General features: G+C 37.7%; 1 protein-coding gene across 1 annotated transcript in view; it reads right to left on the reverse strand.

The window, feature by feature from the left end:
* Positions 1-17,052, reverse strand: part of Plxdc2 (plexin domain containing 2) — a 434,652-nt gene that overhangs the window by 108,793 nt on the left and 308,807 nt on the right. The window contains exon 6 of the mRNA XM_060372593.1: positions 14,656-14,774. Coding sequence (XP_060228576.1) covers positions 14,656-14,774 — 119 coding nt within the window. The remainder of the gene's footprint in view (positions 1-14,655; positions 14,775-17,052) is intronic.

The following is a 17,052-nucleotide window of genomic DNA, read 5'->3' on the forward strand; positions in this document are numbered from 1 at the left end:
ATAGCATAACAATATGAAAAAAGGAAGCTGAATTGGAGGAAAGATACAATGGAGACAGTTTACTTACTTGTCCCTGTGACATCCTGAAATTGTAAAATGGTATTTTGTTGATCTTGACAGGTAATCTTATTTCTGAACTTTCTGGAATCATTTGGAAATCATGACTGGAAATGACATTTCCCCTGTTTACATGTGTTTTAGTCATATTCTTCCATCCTTTATGTGATGGCCGAGAGCTGCAAATTTTGCAACAGCATTCCCCACTCATAGCACAATAAAGTGATGTATTTTTATATTTCTATAAAATATAATACATATAATATATATTTATATATTTTATTTTCTGACTTGGAAATCTAAGTGCTCATAATATATCACTTCCCTTTTTTGTGGGCATTTCTACAGTTTGGATGTAATGTGTCCCCTGAAGGACTATGTGTCACAGGCTGGGGACCAGGGTAGTACTATCGGGAAATAACATTGAGAAGTGATAAAGCCTAATGTGATACTGTTAGGTAACTGTGGCTTGCAGTTTGAGGAGACTGTGACATATCCTCTTTCCTTTTACTATATGGTAATAAGGCAGCTGTTTGGCTCTGCCATGGGTTCCTCAGCACTGCCATATTTCTACTTCAGAAATCCAAGGCAAAGATTTTATCTAATTCTGGAACAGAACAAGTAATATGGGACTGAGAACATAGGTAACTGCTTAAGTGATTACCTAGCATGCATGGAGCCCTTCCAAGGTTCAATCCTTAGCACAAATAAAGGGCATAGTAGTTCATGCCTGTAAACCAGCACTGGGGAGGTGGAGGCAAGAGGATTAGAAGTTAAAGTTTATTTGGAGGTTATATTATGAATTTGAAGACATCTGGGACTACAGAAAACAATCTCAAAAATATAATCTCTAAAACAAGGAGTCAAAATAACCCATTTTTCTTTATAGGTTAATCATGTTAGGTGTCTTGTTTTAGTGACAAAAAGTTGACTAACATATGCATTATATTAGTACCCCATGTTATACTTCAGGTGATGAAGTTCCAACATAACGCTACTGGTATTTAAGATAGACACAGAAGTTACTGAAGAAACAAAAGAAATGGAAAAGCATACTAGTAACAGCTCCCTACAAAACTACATTTTAAAAAAGAGTTTAGAATAAATATTAACGTTTCATTGATGACATCGGTCATCTGTTTCCATCTCCTAACACTGAGTAAAGGGACGCATTAGCAGACAATTCTGAGGTGTTCACACACTTAATTCCTCTCCAGTTCTCAGTATGAAACTTGCATTACCATGAACGGAGTGATCCAGCTTCACTGTAATGTATATTGTGCATAAACAGCAGAACATGTGGCTCATGTGTCTTAGCTCCTGCATTTTTCGGCAATTTATTTCCAGGTTATACATTTCAATTCTTTTTTTACTTTTTGCCCATCTCTTCCAATTCTGAAGCTTCTTTCATTTTAAGTTTTTTTTCTCTTCTTTCCTTTCTTGTACTTTCTTCCTTTATATCTTTGTCTCCAGGTCTACCTTCTCCTTCAATACCTTTGCCTGTGGTAGATTAATTATATGCAAATCAAGTCTTCTATCCATATTCTTTGCTTTCTGACTTTGTATCAGCTTCTTACTCTGACTTTGGGGCAAACACAAAGCAAAAGGTTCTAGTAGACATTTTAGTTCCTTTCTTGGTCTTATTACTGTCTGGAAACATTATATTGTTCATTTATGATGTAAGTAAGACACAAGAAGTTTTGTTTGTTTGTTTGTTTCCCAGAAAAGTTCATCCTTGACTAGCCAGCTGCTGATCACTCTTCCAGCTGACACACAAGGAATCAGATGTAATGACACATTTAAGATGAGTGTGGCCCAACCTTCCTCCAACAAGGAGGAGATTTGAATAAGTTGTCAGTAATAAGAACAGAAATTAAAGGAATGAAAAGAGCCTGGCATGTGGAACAGTTAGTTGTAGAGAGTCCAGCAAATGTAAAGGGCTTGAGTGAGTTGGTTTTGGTGTTTTTGGTTAATAAAGGGTTACCTTTACTGCTGTTGTAGAGAAAGGAAGCAGGGTGGGCACCTGAGAGGGGTAAACACAAGGGGATACTTGTCCCTTGGGAACTACGGCTTTGGCAATAGGTCATATTTCAAAAAGTTCAGAAACATTTAGCCTGACATGGTGGTGCATATTTGTAATTCCTGCCTTAGAGAGGTAAAGGTAGGAGGTGTGAGAGTTCAAGACTAGCTTGGATGACCTCGAAATAAAGCAAAGCAGAACCAAACAAAACCCACCTCCATAAACCAGTCCAACTGCAAAAACAAAAGTAGAGATGAGAAAAAATTGGAGAGCTTTACACAGGAGAAAATTTCTTCACATTTGTAAACTGAAATAGAAGCACAGTGCCTGTTACGGAAATCAAAGACTGTCCAGGACAAAAGCAGACAAAGAAGCTCATTGTGAGGCCATCACAGTTGTCTAAGAGAACAAATGATGGCTTGCCCACAGATGGGGTATATGTGTGTGTGTGTAACTGTTTATTATTGTACACATTTTAAACTAAATGTCTTATTGTCATGATACTCTGCAACCTACACCTAAAATATCAAGTCTCTAAGTCAGTAAACCACAACAAAATAATTTTTCAAAATTCTGAAATTATTTGAAAATGTAAGGAAAGTTGTATTCTTTTTTATTTTTATTTTTATTATTTTTTATTCATTACAATTTATTCACTTTGTATCCTAGCTGTAGCCCTTTCCCTCATTCCCTCCCAGACCCTCCCTCCATCCCTCTTCTCCTCCCATGCCCCTTCCCCAGTCCATTGATAGGGGAGGTCCTCCTCCCCTTTCATCTGACCCTAGCCTATCAGTTCTCACCAGGACTGGCTGCATTGTCTTCCTCCATGGCCTGGTAAGGCTGCTCTCCACCTCAGGGGGAGGTGATCAAAGTGCCAGCCACTGAGTTCTTGTCAGAGACAGCCCCTGTTCCCATTACTAGACACTAAGTTCCCCAACTTAGACACTGAGCTGCCCTGGGCTTCATCTGTGCAGGGGTTCTAGGTTATCTCCATGAATGGTCCTTGGTTGGAGTATCAGTCTCAGAAAAGATCCCTGTGCCCATAGTTCTTGGTTCTGTTGTTCTCCTTGTAGAGCTCCTGTTCCTCCAGGTCTTTCTATCTACCGCTTTTTTCATAAGATTCTCTGCACTCTGCCCAAAGTTTGCTTATGAATCTCAGCATCTACTTTGATACCTTGCTGGGAAGATTCTTTCAGAGGCCCTCTGTGGTAGGCTCCTGTCCTATTCCCTCTTTTCTCTCTCTTCCTATGTCTATCCGGTTTACCTTTCTGAATGAGGATTAATCATCTTACTCAGGGTCCTCCTTCTTGCTTAGCTTCTTTAGGTGTACAGATTTTAGTGTGATTATCCTATATTATATGTCTAATATCCACTTATAAGTGAGTATGTTCCATGTGTGTCTTTCTGTTTCTAGGATACCTCACTCAGGATGACCTTTTCTAGTACCCACCATTTGACTGCAAATTTCATGACTTCCTTGTTTTTAGTATTCCATTGTATAAATATACCACAATTTCTGTATCCATTCCTTAACTGAGGAACATCTAGGTTATTTCTAGCTTCTGGCTATTACGAATAAAGCTGCTACAAACATGGTTGAGCAAATGTCCTTGTGTACTTGAGCAAATTTTGGGTATATGCCTAGGAGTGGTATAGCTGGGTCTTGAGGTAGCACTATCCCTAATTGTCTGAGAAAGCGCCAGATTGATTTCCAAAAGTGGTTGTATAAGTTTACATTCCCACCAGCAATGGAGGAGGGTTTTCCTTTCTCCACATCCTCTTCAGCATGTTTGGTCACTTGAGTTTTTGATCTTAGCCATTCTCGTGGGTGTGAGGTAGAATCTCAGGGTCGTTTTGATTTACATTTCCCTGAAGATTAAGGATGTTGTGCAAAGACCCTAACATAAAACCACACACTAAACCTGTGAGAAGAAAAAAAAATGGGGAACAGCCTTGAACTCATTGGCACAGGAGACAACTTACTGAACAGAACACCAAAGCGCAGGCTCAAAGACCAACAATCAATAAATGGGACCTCATGAAACCGAAAAGCTTCTGTAAAGCAAAGGACACTGTCATCAGAACATAGGAAATGTCATCAGCCTATAGATTGGGAAAGGATCTTCAACAACCTTCTATCTGACAGAGGGTTAATATCCAGTATATATAAAGAACTCAAGAAGTTAAACAGCAACAAATCAAGTAATCCAATTTTAAAATGGGGTACAGAGCTAAATAGAGGATTCTCAATAGAGGAATATTGAATGACAGAGAAACACTTAAAGAAATACTCAGCATCTTTAGTCATCACAGAAAGGAAAGCTGTATTCTTAACCCTTTGCATATACAAATGATCCTCAGAGTATCTCCTGTGACAGTCACATTTGGGTGGCAGCAAGATACTATGAAATCTTAACCTGAAATATTTTTTCTCAAAAATATGTCTCCACTGTCTTTATGAATCTGTAACAGTTGTTATTTAATGATTGAGATTAACTGAATTGGAGATGGACCTTTGTGTGATGTGAAGTGCAAATTCCTGAGAATCGGTTTTGTGAGGACATAATTCCACACAATAGACAGAAAGGAAGCCTTATTGCCACTCAATAAGGTATCCATTTTGGCTCATCCAAGCATTCATAAATCCTCTTTCTTTTCAATATATTTAATTACTTTCTCGATTTGACAAGTTACAAAGGGTTTATTATTTGATACAAGGTTTTCTTTTGGGACAAGTTAAAAAGAGAAACAGGAATGGCTGAAGCCAGACAGAATTACAACAGGAAACTTAGGAGTGAGCAATTCTGGGACAGAATATCCTGGCCTTAGGAAAATGATTCAAATACAAATACAAAATCTTTTATTTTCCACATTATAATGTCATTCTTCTCGACACAAAAGCCCCACTCTGTCCTCACAACCTGAGCTTTTATCAAAGGTCTCAGAATTGAGGAGATAACACAGGCTTCTAGAATCAGAGGTCATGGAATTTTATTTTTCTTGTTCTTTGTTCTGTCCAGCAAGGCTCACTTAATAGATTCATTTGTTTCCATAATGGATGCTGCTATCTGTCTAATGGGCTGCACAGTATCTCAGCCAGAGCTGAATTGTAGAGTGTGTGTTCTGAAGGGTGACTATCAGAGCTGGAAAGAGTTGCTTGGAAACTCAATCTTGTCCATTTGCTAATCAGCAATAGGGTGTCTAGTCATTTAATATTAGAAACAACAACAAAAAGGCCCACAAGAAACCTGAACTTTTCTATTTCAACATTTTATGTATATGGACCTTTAATTTTCTATCTCATCTTCCTAGAATGACAGAATAATTTTCTCTTTTATTCAATAGGAAATCTAACACAGACACACTCACACACACACCTTTAAACTCCCTTTTCTATTAACAAAATAATACATAAAGTAAAAAAGATTTACACAAAGTTGTCTGCAACTATATTTGAAGAGAAAAAAAATCACTCTTAAGTTGAATATTAAAATCGGTCTGGTTTCTCGAATATTATTAATGATCTGCTCAAATATTTTAATTCATTTTACCTTATACTTATTGAGATCATTAATAAACTTGAGCATGTGAAAGCAAAATGACTTATAATTTAAAGATATATTTGCAGCATAGTATAGTGGAATATGCCTGCATTCCAGCACTAGGGAGGCTTGAGCAGTGAAAGAATGGGTGTATGTTTGGCCTGGGTTATCTCACAGCAAGCCACCAAACAGAGCCAAGCCAACCAAACAGCTAAACATGCAACATCACAAGCCAGTATACATATTCTGTTGAAAATGTGAAAACACATAACCAAGCGAAGCTGATAAATAAAATCAACGTCTTTAATGAAGGTGCGATTGTGTCTTTATTTACACAACTTAACGTGGACCAGTGAAAGAAAGAAGACATTATGAAGAGAAAAATACAGTGTGCACATTTTCCTCTATTTTAAAGGTAGAAATCTATGACCAGCGCTTTGGGGTTAGTTGCCTTAAGAAAAACACATGTGATTATTTAATTTTAAATGTTCTGATATTTAAGTGTTGTCAACACACTTTACACATTGTTCATAGACCATAAAAATCACAAATCACCAGAGCAACCTCTTATTTAAAGATTGCTTACTCCTGAACTGGGGAATCTTCATGCAAATGAAAATAAGAAAGTAGGTGCCCACATAGTCAGCCTGGTTAGCCTGACTCAGGACACTACTCCTGAGGTGAAGATTTCACCTGGAAAAAAGCTAGATAAAGGATCTTGCTGAAACATGGTCTGGAAATAAATCAGAGAAGCAAGATGAGGAAAATCCTATACTTCTCTCACAATTTGAGAAGAGAGTTGGAATGTCCTAAGGACTCAGCAGCTTTTTGGCTATGGAACATCAGGGCAGAGAGAGTAGATATGAGTTGATAATGGGCCAGAAAACATACTCCAGGAAATGACATTCCTTTCCTATCATAAAACATTAAAAGGAAACCACAAATAAACAAGCACACACACACACACACACACACACACACACACACACACACACACATTAGCATTAGCAGACTTACATAAGCAACCTGAAAACAAGATAAACAGGTAGAGGCAATGACAAAACTAGAATTTAGTGCTAAAATGATTTTCTTCATAGCATTGATGTTTTTTCATATTCTGCTATTTTCTTTGATTATTTTACCCACAGCAGTTGTTATCAGAATACAATCAAGAGTGAGCTATTCAATTGCACTTTCTTAGAGTTTGCGAAGAAACAGAAGTTAAAACACTATCGACTTTTCTTTGTGGATAACTGAATACATATATCCAAATATAGGAATGATAGGATCCTAATAAAGCAGCGAAGATACAGCCTACATATATTCAAAGTTCAAGAAATCATTTGTGTCAACATTTTTTATATAAACATTCCTTTTTAAATTTAACTTTTTATATAATTTCTTCATTTTACATTCCAATTGTAGTTCCCTCTGTCTTCTCCTGCTCCCACTCACCCTCTTTCTCCCCTATTCCCCTCCCCTGTTCCTCAGAAAGGGGGAGCCCTCCTCCTCTACCATCTGACCCCAGCTCATTATGTCTCAATTAGGACTACCTGCATCCTCTTCCTCCGTGGCCTGGCAATGCGCCCCCCAAAAGGGAATTGACCAAAAAGTGGACAACACTGTCAATGTCAACAACAGCCCCTGTAAAGACTGAGCTGCCTATTGGCTACATCTGAGCAGGGTGTCTAGGTCTTCTTTGATTATGGTCCTTGGTTGGTGCATCAGTCTCTGCAGGCCTCCAGGGGCCCAGATTTGTTGGCTCTGTTGGTCTTCTTATGGAGTTCTTGTGCGCTCTGAGTCCTTCTATTCCCCCACTCTTTGCTATGACTACCTGTGCTCGGCCCAAAATTTGGCTGTGAGTCTAAGCATCTGCTTAGATTCTTTGTTGAGTGCAGTCTTTCACAGGACATTTATGGTAAGCTACCATTCTGTTCTTTCTCTTCAACTTCGTCCTGCGTCTATTCTATTTGCCCTTCTGATTGAGAATTAAGCATCCTCCCTAGGGTCCTCCTTGTTATTTAGCTTCTTTAGATCAGTGAATTGTAGTATGGTTACCATGCTAATATCTGCATTTCTTCACGTGCTTTTCATCAGTATTTCTTCTTTCCTGCCTTTCCAAACATTTATCTGTATCTATATATACACACATAAATATATCTCATGTGTATATATTTTATATCACATATATATATAATACATGAAATATATGCATAAATCACTTTTCTATTTTCACTTATAAAGATTATTGGTCTATATATGTATATGTGCATGTATTTAATTAATACTGTATTGTATACTGATCAAACATTGTTATTCCTATATCAACCAGGACACTTAGTTTATAAATAAATGATTACAGTCTTACTATTGAGTTCTTTTGGCTTCTCTTGACTTTTTCTCATAAATTTTATAAGTTTAACAACTATTCATCCTTAAGTTTTCCAAGCTATAACCATGCATTAAGGGTCATTACAGCTAAAACAAGAGAAATAGTCCTCAAAGAAAAAAAATTAACTGCTTGAAGGATTTTCTGAAACTCACAACTGGATGGCCTTATCGATTTATTAACTTCGTTCTCCACCAAAGAAGTAGTTAATGCCACATTAGGAACATCAGTTTTAAATACTTCAACGATAGGGTAGATTGAAAGTGATTTCACTTAATAAATAGCCACATTTCTCCGTGGTGCAGCTCCTCTGAGCTTTGCTGTTGAAGGAAGTGGATGTGAGAAGATGATTCCTAAGCTGTGTGGGTTATCTAATACCGGTGTGGCTCCTTACATGTGTGCGCCCTTTTAATTGCAGTACAATAACCCAAAGGCCCTCATTATCCCTTACACGAATTTGCAGATAAAAATCATCAAATCCATAATTCACAACAAATAATCGCTTTGTTTTCTAATTTACTTTCTAACCCATGTTCTAGTAAAGAGAGATGAAGCAGGCGAGGGAGGTGCTCACTAAATGAGAGGTGTGTGGGGAACTAGCATCTCCAGCGAGGATTCCAGACTGCAGGCCTATACTTTTGAGATCATATACTTTCCAGAGGAAGTAATTTTCTTGTTAGATTATCAATAGAGTCCCAATTCCAGTCATGCCAGTTGTAATGAAGCAACCCCACCTTCTAAATAGCTTCTGAAGATAATATAAAAGATCTGGAATTTGGGGTCCTAGCTACTCCTCAGATTAAGAAATAGAGATTTGATTTTCCAACTTTACCCCATCTAAGAAGAGACATTTAATTTATATATAGGTTTTTCTCATTGAAAACAAGTAGTAAATCATAGGATAAACACTGTGAAAGGACAAACTACTTTTTATACTTTTGCTATTTCTCTAAGTTGGGGATAATGTGGAAAGGATCAACTAGAACAAACAGCTGTGAATCACAAGGTGAGATAGTCACAGTGAAAACTAGAATGTGTAGGAGGCAGGGAAGGACTGAACTTAAATCATGGTCTAGAGTTGTATTTCTTGTGTTAAAATTTTGATTTATAAATAATTATAAATCAACCTGTCTGAATATTTAACATTTCTTTTCTATCAATACAAGAAGCTACTTGTTTGTTTGTTTGTTTGTTTTTTGTGAAAGAGATGATTATTACTTTAAGCATAGAGGCAATGCCTGGCATGTAGGAACTACTTAAAACAGGTCAGGTTTTTATCAAGCTTAGAAATTTTTATTAAAAGTGAACAAGATTCCTACTTCCAGACATGGCAAACAAAATTGTTTTGTGTACATGTACTCTATTAATACCAAAGAAGAAAATCAGACTAAATATGAAAAGCAAAAAGGCTAGAGGTGGCTATCCCAAAGCATGACTGGAAAAGGTAGCAGGCCAAGGAAGAACATCTACCGGCAAAACCAACTCGATGTTTTCTGAAGACACCTGTCAATCAAAGGGAAGACCAGAGTCTGGGAAGATAATAGAGCTTCTGACTCTCTCCAGCTGAGGAAAAAGTGCCTTCAGTGTCTAAGGCAAAGCATCCATAAACGCTCAGGCTCCTTTATAAATGGTTAAAGAATTACTGTTTTATTTTTTATTTTTATTATTAGTTACATTTTATTAACTCTGTATTCCAGCTCAATCCCTCTCCCTCATTTCCTCTCAATCCCACCCTCCCTCCCTCATCTCCCTACCCCTTTACAAGTCCACTGGTTGGGGAGGACCTCCTCCCCTTTCATCCGACCCTGTTTTATCAGGTATCTTCAGGACTGGCTGCAAAGTCCTCTGTTGCCTAGCAGGACTGCTCCTCCTTATAAGATATGATAAACATAATGAAATCTATACCCCTAAAGAAGATAAACAAGAAAGAAGACCCGGGGTAAGATGATCAATCCTCACAAATGGGATGGACATTGGACATAGGAGAAAACAAGTAACAGGACAGGAGCCTACAGCAGAGGGCCTCTGAAAGACTCTCCCTAGCAGTTTATCAAAGCAGATACTAAGACTCATAACCAAACCTTCGGCAGAGTGCAGGGAATCATATGAAAGAAGGGGAGTTAGTAAGACCTGGAGAGAATAGGAGCTCCACAAGGACCAAAGGATTACTGTTTTAAAGTCAAAGCTAATCACCAGCAAGCCAGCCTCAACTCTGAATATGCCTGCCCCCAAGACAGATAGAAAGAGAGAGACAGAGAGAGAGAGAGAGAGAGAGAGAGTCAGTGAAGTATCAGTCCAAATCTCAGTGCCAAACCAAGAAAGCAAATATTCCCTAGAGAAACAAAACATTACAATTCTAAATCTATCACTTGGAATCATGTAAACAAGGTCTATCATTTCATTAGAAATTACCTAGTATGCAAGGATACATGAATGATTAATCAAAGGAAAAAGAGGGATACAAAGAGTTCCATAGGAATACAGACACTGGAGTGAGTTACAAGCTGTAAAAGGATTGCAGGGAATCTTATGAAAGAAGGGGGAGATAGAAAGACCTGAAGGGGACTGGTGCTCCATAGGGAGAGCAACAGAAACAAAAAATCTGGACATAGTGGTCTTTTCTGAGACTGATACTGCAACCAAGGACCATGCATGGAGATAACCTAGAACCCCTGCTCAGATCTTGCCCATGGCAACTGAGTGTCCAAGTGGGTTCCCTAGTAATGGGAACAGAGACTGTGTCTGACATAAACAGTGACTGGCTCTTTTATCACCTCCCCCTGACTGGGGAGCAGCCTTGCCAAGCCACAAAGGAAGACAATGCAGACAGTCCTGGTAAGAACTGATAGGCTAGGGTCAGATGGAAGGGGAGGAGGACCTGTGTACTGGGGGAGGGACATGGGAGAGAGGGTGGGATTGGGAGGAGATGAGGGAGGGAGCTATAACTGAAATACAAAGTGAATAAACTATAATAATAAATAAATAAATTTTAAAAGGGAATAAATGGTTTGTTAGTAAGATGGTTAATTTTATCAGATAAGTCTATGGTTGCTAAAAGATGAAGTGGTACTGTAAGATTGAAAGATACAGCACAGTAGTAGGTGGTAATTTGAGGAAAAAATTATGAAAAATAATCTGTCTCCCTAATTTGGCTTCACCCCAAATAAATGTTTGGAGATTAGTTAAAATGAACAACCAGGTATAAGAGCCTGTAATTCAAACCAGGATTTCAAACTTTGGTTTAATAGCACAGACTTACCACCCCAGAAGAAGGAATTATCTGAAGGAATCTAGGCTGCTAAGAATAGTACAGCTACAGATAACAGCTGGACACTACTGAAGGAAAGGTAAGAGCTATGAGCAAACCCACATTCCCTTGTAGTTTAGAGAGCAGTAGCAATTCCCTAATGCAATCTCATTAGAAGAAAGATTATTATGGAAAGTGAAAATGGATTTTCTAATTTATTGATCATTCTTTATTTACTCAGCACAGTAAAAAATTAATGCTTTTGGGAAATGAATATTTGGAAGCTTGACAGAACTGGAGGGTCATTTGAGAGCTTGGTATGGTATGCCAATGGTCACTAAGAGAAACATAAATACCAGATATAATCACTTGAGCAATGGAAATGAAATTTATTGCATGAAGTGCATTCTGAGTTTTAACTTGCAATACAAGCAAGTTCTTTATTGGTGCACTTACATAAGGAATTTTTTTTCTTCTCCCTTATTCCAAACAAAGTAAAATCAAACAAAGCTGTCCTTAGCTTGTGAAAAACAAAATAAAACAAAACAAAAAAAACCAAAACAATAAAAAAAAAAAACACGCCAGGAAAGAGCAGATGGTGCTCTCTTTACAATTTCAGTTCTTGATTCTGGAAAGAATTTTATGATTTATACTGTATGTTGTTTCTATCATGGCTTTATAGACTAGCTGGAATACATCTTCTGATTATGTCATATTTGTATAATGGGTAGAGAATAATTAAACAGCAAATATCAACAAGAATTTATTGAAAACAAAAATGAGTTGGTTTATAAGCTGATATACATAGTCTTCTCGGAAAACAAAAAGATCAAGAGTCTAGGAACACAAATAAAGAAACTTACTGCGAGATTATCCTCTCTAATTGTGTGTCTTAGGCACATACTTTAACCTCTTTCATTCCAATTACTTTGTTACAAAATAACCATGTATCACACAGTTTCCTAATCAACCTGCAAGCATTAATTGCCCACCTCTGTGTTGGTGCTTTGATGATACCCTGAAGCTATGCGGCATTCAGACTTGTTGAACAACTGGAAACTACATGTAAAAGAACTTTGTCAAGGATGATAAACTCTGCAGAGCACCATATATTTTTTCTTGCTGTCATAATTTGTGATCATTAATATTATTCTTGAAGTTCAGGGAACCCCAAACACAGAGGGACTTCTGTGTGTGGGCACACACGTGTGTGTGTGTGTGTGTGTGTGTGTGAAGGTCGTAGATAATCTTCAGACGTCATTTTTAGGAAGACAATCTACTTCATTTCTTTAGAGTTGGTCTCTTACTGTCCTAAAGTTTGCCAAGTAGACTAGGCTGGTTGGCCAGTGAGCCATAGGAATGCATTTGCCTCCACATCCCAAGCCTGATAAGACCCTTTTGGTTTTTAACACACACTCTTTGGACTAGAACTAACGTCCTTACATTATCATAGTCAGAACTTTACAAGTTGAGCCATCTCCCTGGATTGGCAAAGGGATTCATTTTTGGAAGTTTTTACAAAAAGAAATTCAAAAACAGTTTTTTCATGTTTCTGAGGATGGGACTTAGAACTTTGGTTATGCTAGACAAGCATTCTAGCACTCAACGAGATCATTTTAGTGATACATTGTCCACACAAAAATGTATGAAAGTTACCCAAAATAAAAGAGAAACTGCTTTCCTTAAAAAGGACAGAAGCACAAATAATAACAAGCAAAAGACCTCTGTGAACTCACAGGATAAAGACATGTTGACACAGTCTGGGAAGTCAGGCAACATTGAACTACTTGTCGGCTTAAAGGTCCCCATGACAAAGCAGGAAAACCACAATGAGAAATTGTTCTTTGACTAAAATGGACAAATATGAAAAACATTCTGAAATGCCAACTGAGAACAAAGAGAGACCAGAAGAATTAGGTTGAACTCTGCACTGTGAGACAGTCCTCAAGAACAACGTAAATAAAGATGGAAATTTTGATCATAATAACTAGAGTGAGGCCAGAATAAGAATACAAATCTCTTTTTTTTTGTCAATGTTGACAGTGGGTAAGAGGGAAGACAGCACACTGACCCTGGTCATTCCAAAAACAATTTAAACCAACAGTGGGAATTAAAACTGTTGAAAACTACCATTCCTAGATGTTACACTGACATTCCAGCAAATCCCTTAGGATTAAAAAAAAAAAAAAAATTCTGGGAATAAATGAGGCTATTCTATTCTAAGAACTAGCCTTAGAAAAATATTCCCAGCTTCCAGGGAATAAGCTTCCATAAGAATACAGAGGGCAGCAATGTCTAAAACATAACACCAGACAAAAGCAATTCAGAGCAAAACACATTCCATAGCAGTCTCCATCTGCAGAGTGCCCGAAGGAAAGAAAGTTCTGAATGGAAAATCTTTTCCAAAGAATGAAAATAACTGACATAATTGGTACCTTCAGAAATGTTGTTCTATTTAGTTCATGTTTTATAATGTTTACTTTATGGCAGTAAATAGATTTCAGAAGAGATGACTACAGTGAATTCCTTATCATCCACAAACTTTTGACAATCAGCAATTTTTTTTAAAAGAAAAAACAATCTTTGGATTGAAAGGAAGATATGGACATGTATTAAAACTACCCATTACTTACCAGTTAACTTATGGTTTAAATGACCGCTAATAATTTGTATGTCAGAATTACTCCTGTACTCCCAACTGCCTTAAAAATTACATCTGTAGTTCTTGTAACATTTTGTGTATTCTTCACCTAGTAGCCATCTTTATACTGTCAACAGAGTTTGAGATCAAATGCAGTTTTATTCTGGTCTAAACATTCTGCAAAGCTTAAGGCTACAATTTTTATTCTTTGTCAGTCTATTAATATGAAATAATATATAATTTAAGTTCTCTTGTTCAGCCAGTCAGTAAGGTTATAATAATTCTTCCTATCAGATTTTAGTGAACATTAGTCAGAAAAATTACAGGCATTAATTTCCTGGAACTCTCAATATTAAATCACCCACTTCCATGTCAATTAATATTTCAGAATCAGAGTAAAATAAGAAATCAACAAGCCAGCCCCCTCCAACCTAAAAACAGAAAAATCTATATAAGGATGAAAACATCCTTTAAAATGAGCATCCTTTTTTAGCTATTTCTTATTATAAAATATTCAATAATTTTATAAATTTATAGGTTTAATGGCAATGATATCAGAATACAAAACAGAAGAAGACACACTCCCCTTAATTAACTCACAGTGTTTAGTAAAAATAGTTTTTAAAAGGGGGTTTATTCAATAAAAGAAACTAATGAATGAGAAAATATTTGAAGTTCACAACTGTAATATTTTAATATTTAGAGGAAAGGGTTGTCATCATGGTCAATGGGAAGAAATATATTCAACTTGTCACTTACTTCTTTGTATCCGAAGATGATGCGCCCATCCATGAGGAGTGTCGCCTGGAAAGTGAAGCTTCCCAGGTTGTAATTATCCTGCAGGTGGACATGGTCCCATTGAACCACAAGGGCTGTCCCTGTAATCCGAGAGAAGAAAGAAGAGACCTCCTGAGAAAAGTACATATCTCAATTCTGGAAGAACATCCGTGGACACATGTATTTAGCTGTCAAATCAGGTCAGTGTGCTATTCCACTTTTATATGGTTAAGTGAGATTCTGTTTCCAAATATCATATATATATATATATATATATATATATATGACATTTGGATTGAGAATGCACCAAACATTTGATAAAAATCCAGGCTCATAGTGAGATGAATGTGTCTCCTGCCCAATGTGGTGAAATTTTGCCTTTGAAATTTCTATTAATGCTAATTGATTCTATCTCTGTAGATATCCACGGGCTGCTTTCTAAACAGCATGGTGGATTGAATGTATTTCAAATACTTTTGATGGATGCTCAGAAAGAACACCTTCACAAAAGCTAGGCTTACACATAAAAGACAACACTGTCCTTTGGAACTTGGAATTTTGCTCTTCTTCTGAAGAGGTCCCTTTAACAAACAATGGGACGACTTCTCTTTGATGAACTACACCTGTGTTTCCATTTCTGTTGATTGGCTTTCAGGAGACTGAAGAGCTACTTTCAGGGACATTGGCTGATGCATGAACCTCCCTTGGAGAACATAGACTGAAGCTACTCCTGAATAGAGCTTACTCTGGTTGCCTTAATCTTCTTTTTTTTGTTGTTGTTTTTTAAAAATTATTATTATTAATTACAGTTTATTCACTCTGTATCACCCCTGTACCTCCCTCCTTCCCCCCACCCAATCTACCCTCCCTGAAAACAGAGGTCCTCCTCCCCTTCCCTCTGACCCTAGTCTATCAGGTCTCATCAGAAGCGGCTGCACTGACTTCTTTTGTGGCCTGGTAAGGCTGCTCCCCCCTCGGGGGGAGGTGATCAAAGAGCAGGCCTATCAGATTATGTCAGTGACAGTCCCTATCCCCATTAATATGGAGGTCACTTGGATACTGAACTCTCATAGGCTACCTCTGTGTAGGGGTTCCAGGCCATCTCTATGAGTGGTCCATGGCTGGAGTAACAGTTTCAGAAAAGACCCCTGTGCCCAGAATTTTAGGATCTGTTGCTCTCCTTGTGGAGCTCCTGTCCTCTCCAGGTCTTACTATCTCCATTTCATTCATAAGATTCCCTGTACTTTGCCAAAAGTTTGGCTATGAGTCTCAGCATCTGCCTTGATACCCTGCAGGGTAGAGCCTTTCAGAGGTCCTCTGTGGTAGGACCCTGTCCTGTTCCCTGTTTTCTCCCTTCTCTGATGTCCATCCTCTTTGCCTTTCTGAATGGGGATTGAGCATTTTAGCCAGAGACCTCCTTCTTGATTAGCTTCTTTAGGTGTGCAGATTTTAGTTTGTTTATCCTATATTATATATCTAGTATCCACTTATGAGTGAGTATATACCCTTTGTGTCTTTCTGCTTCTGGGATACCTCACTCAGGATGATCTTTTCCACCATTTACCTGCAAATTTCATGATTTCCTTGTTTTTTTTTTTTTTTTTAAATCTCTGAGTAATATTCCATTGTGTAGATGTACCACAATTTCTGTATCCATTCCTCAACTGAGGGGCATCGGGGTTGTTTCCAGCTTCTGGCTATTAAAATAAAACTGCTACAAACATAGTTGAGCAGATGTCCTTGTTGTATACTTGAGCATCTTTTGGATATATGCCTAGGAGTGGTATAGCTGGATCTTGAGGAAGTGCTATTCCTAATTGTCTGAGAAAGCAACAGATTGATTTCCAAAGTGGTTGTTTAAGTTTACATTCCTACCAGCAGTAGAGGAGGGTTCCCCTTTCTCCACAACCTCTCCAGCATGTGTTGCCACTTGAGTTATTCATCTTAGCCATTCTGATGGGTATAAGGTGAAATCTCAGGGTCATTTTGATTTGCATTTCCCTGATGACTAAGGACATTGAACATTTCCTTAAGTGTTTCTCTGCCATTTGATATTCCTCTATTGAGAATTCTCTGATTAGCTCTGTACCCTATTTTTTAATTAGATTACTTAATTTGTTGCTGTTTAATTTCTTCAGTTCTTTATATATACTGGATATTAGCCCTCTGTCAGATAAAGGGTTGGGGAAGATTCTTTCCCAATCTGTAGGCCGTAGTTTTGTTTTGATGACAGTGTCCTTTGCTTTACAGAAGCTTTTCAGTTTCATGAGGTCCCATTTATTGATTGTTGCTCTTAGAGCCTGTGCTGTTGCTGTTCTGTTCAGGAAGTTGTCTCCTGCGCCAATGAGTTCAAGGCTTTCCCCACTTTTTCTTCTAAGC

The sequence above is a fragment of the Meriones unguiculatus genome, chromosome 19 (assembly GCF_030254825.1).
Source record: "Meriones unguiculatus strain TT.TT164.6M chromosome 19, Bangor_MerUng_6.1, whole genome shotgun sequence".
Classification (NCBI taxonomy): Eukaryota; Metazoa; Chordata; class Mammalia; order Rodentia; family Muridae; genus Meriones; species Meriones unguiculatus.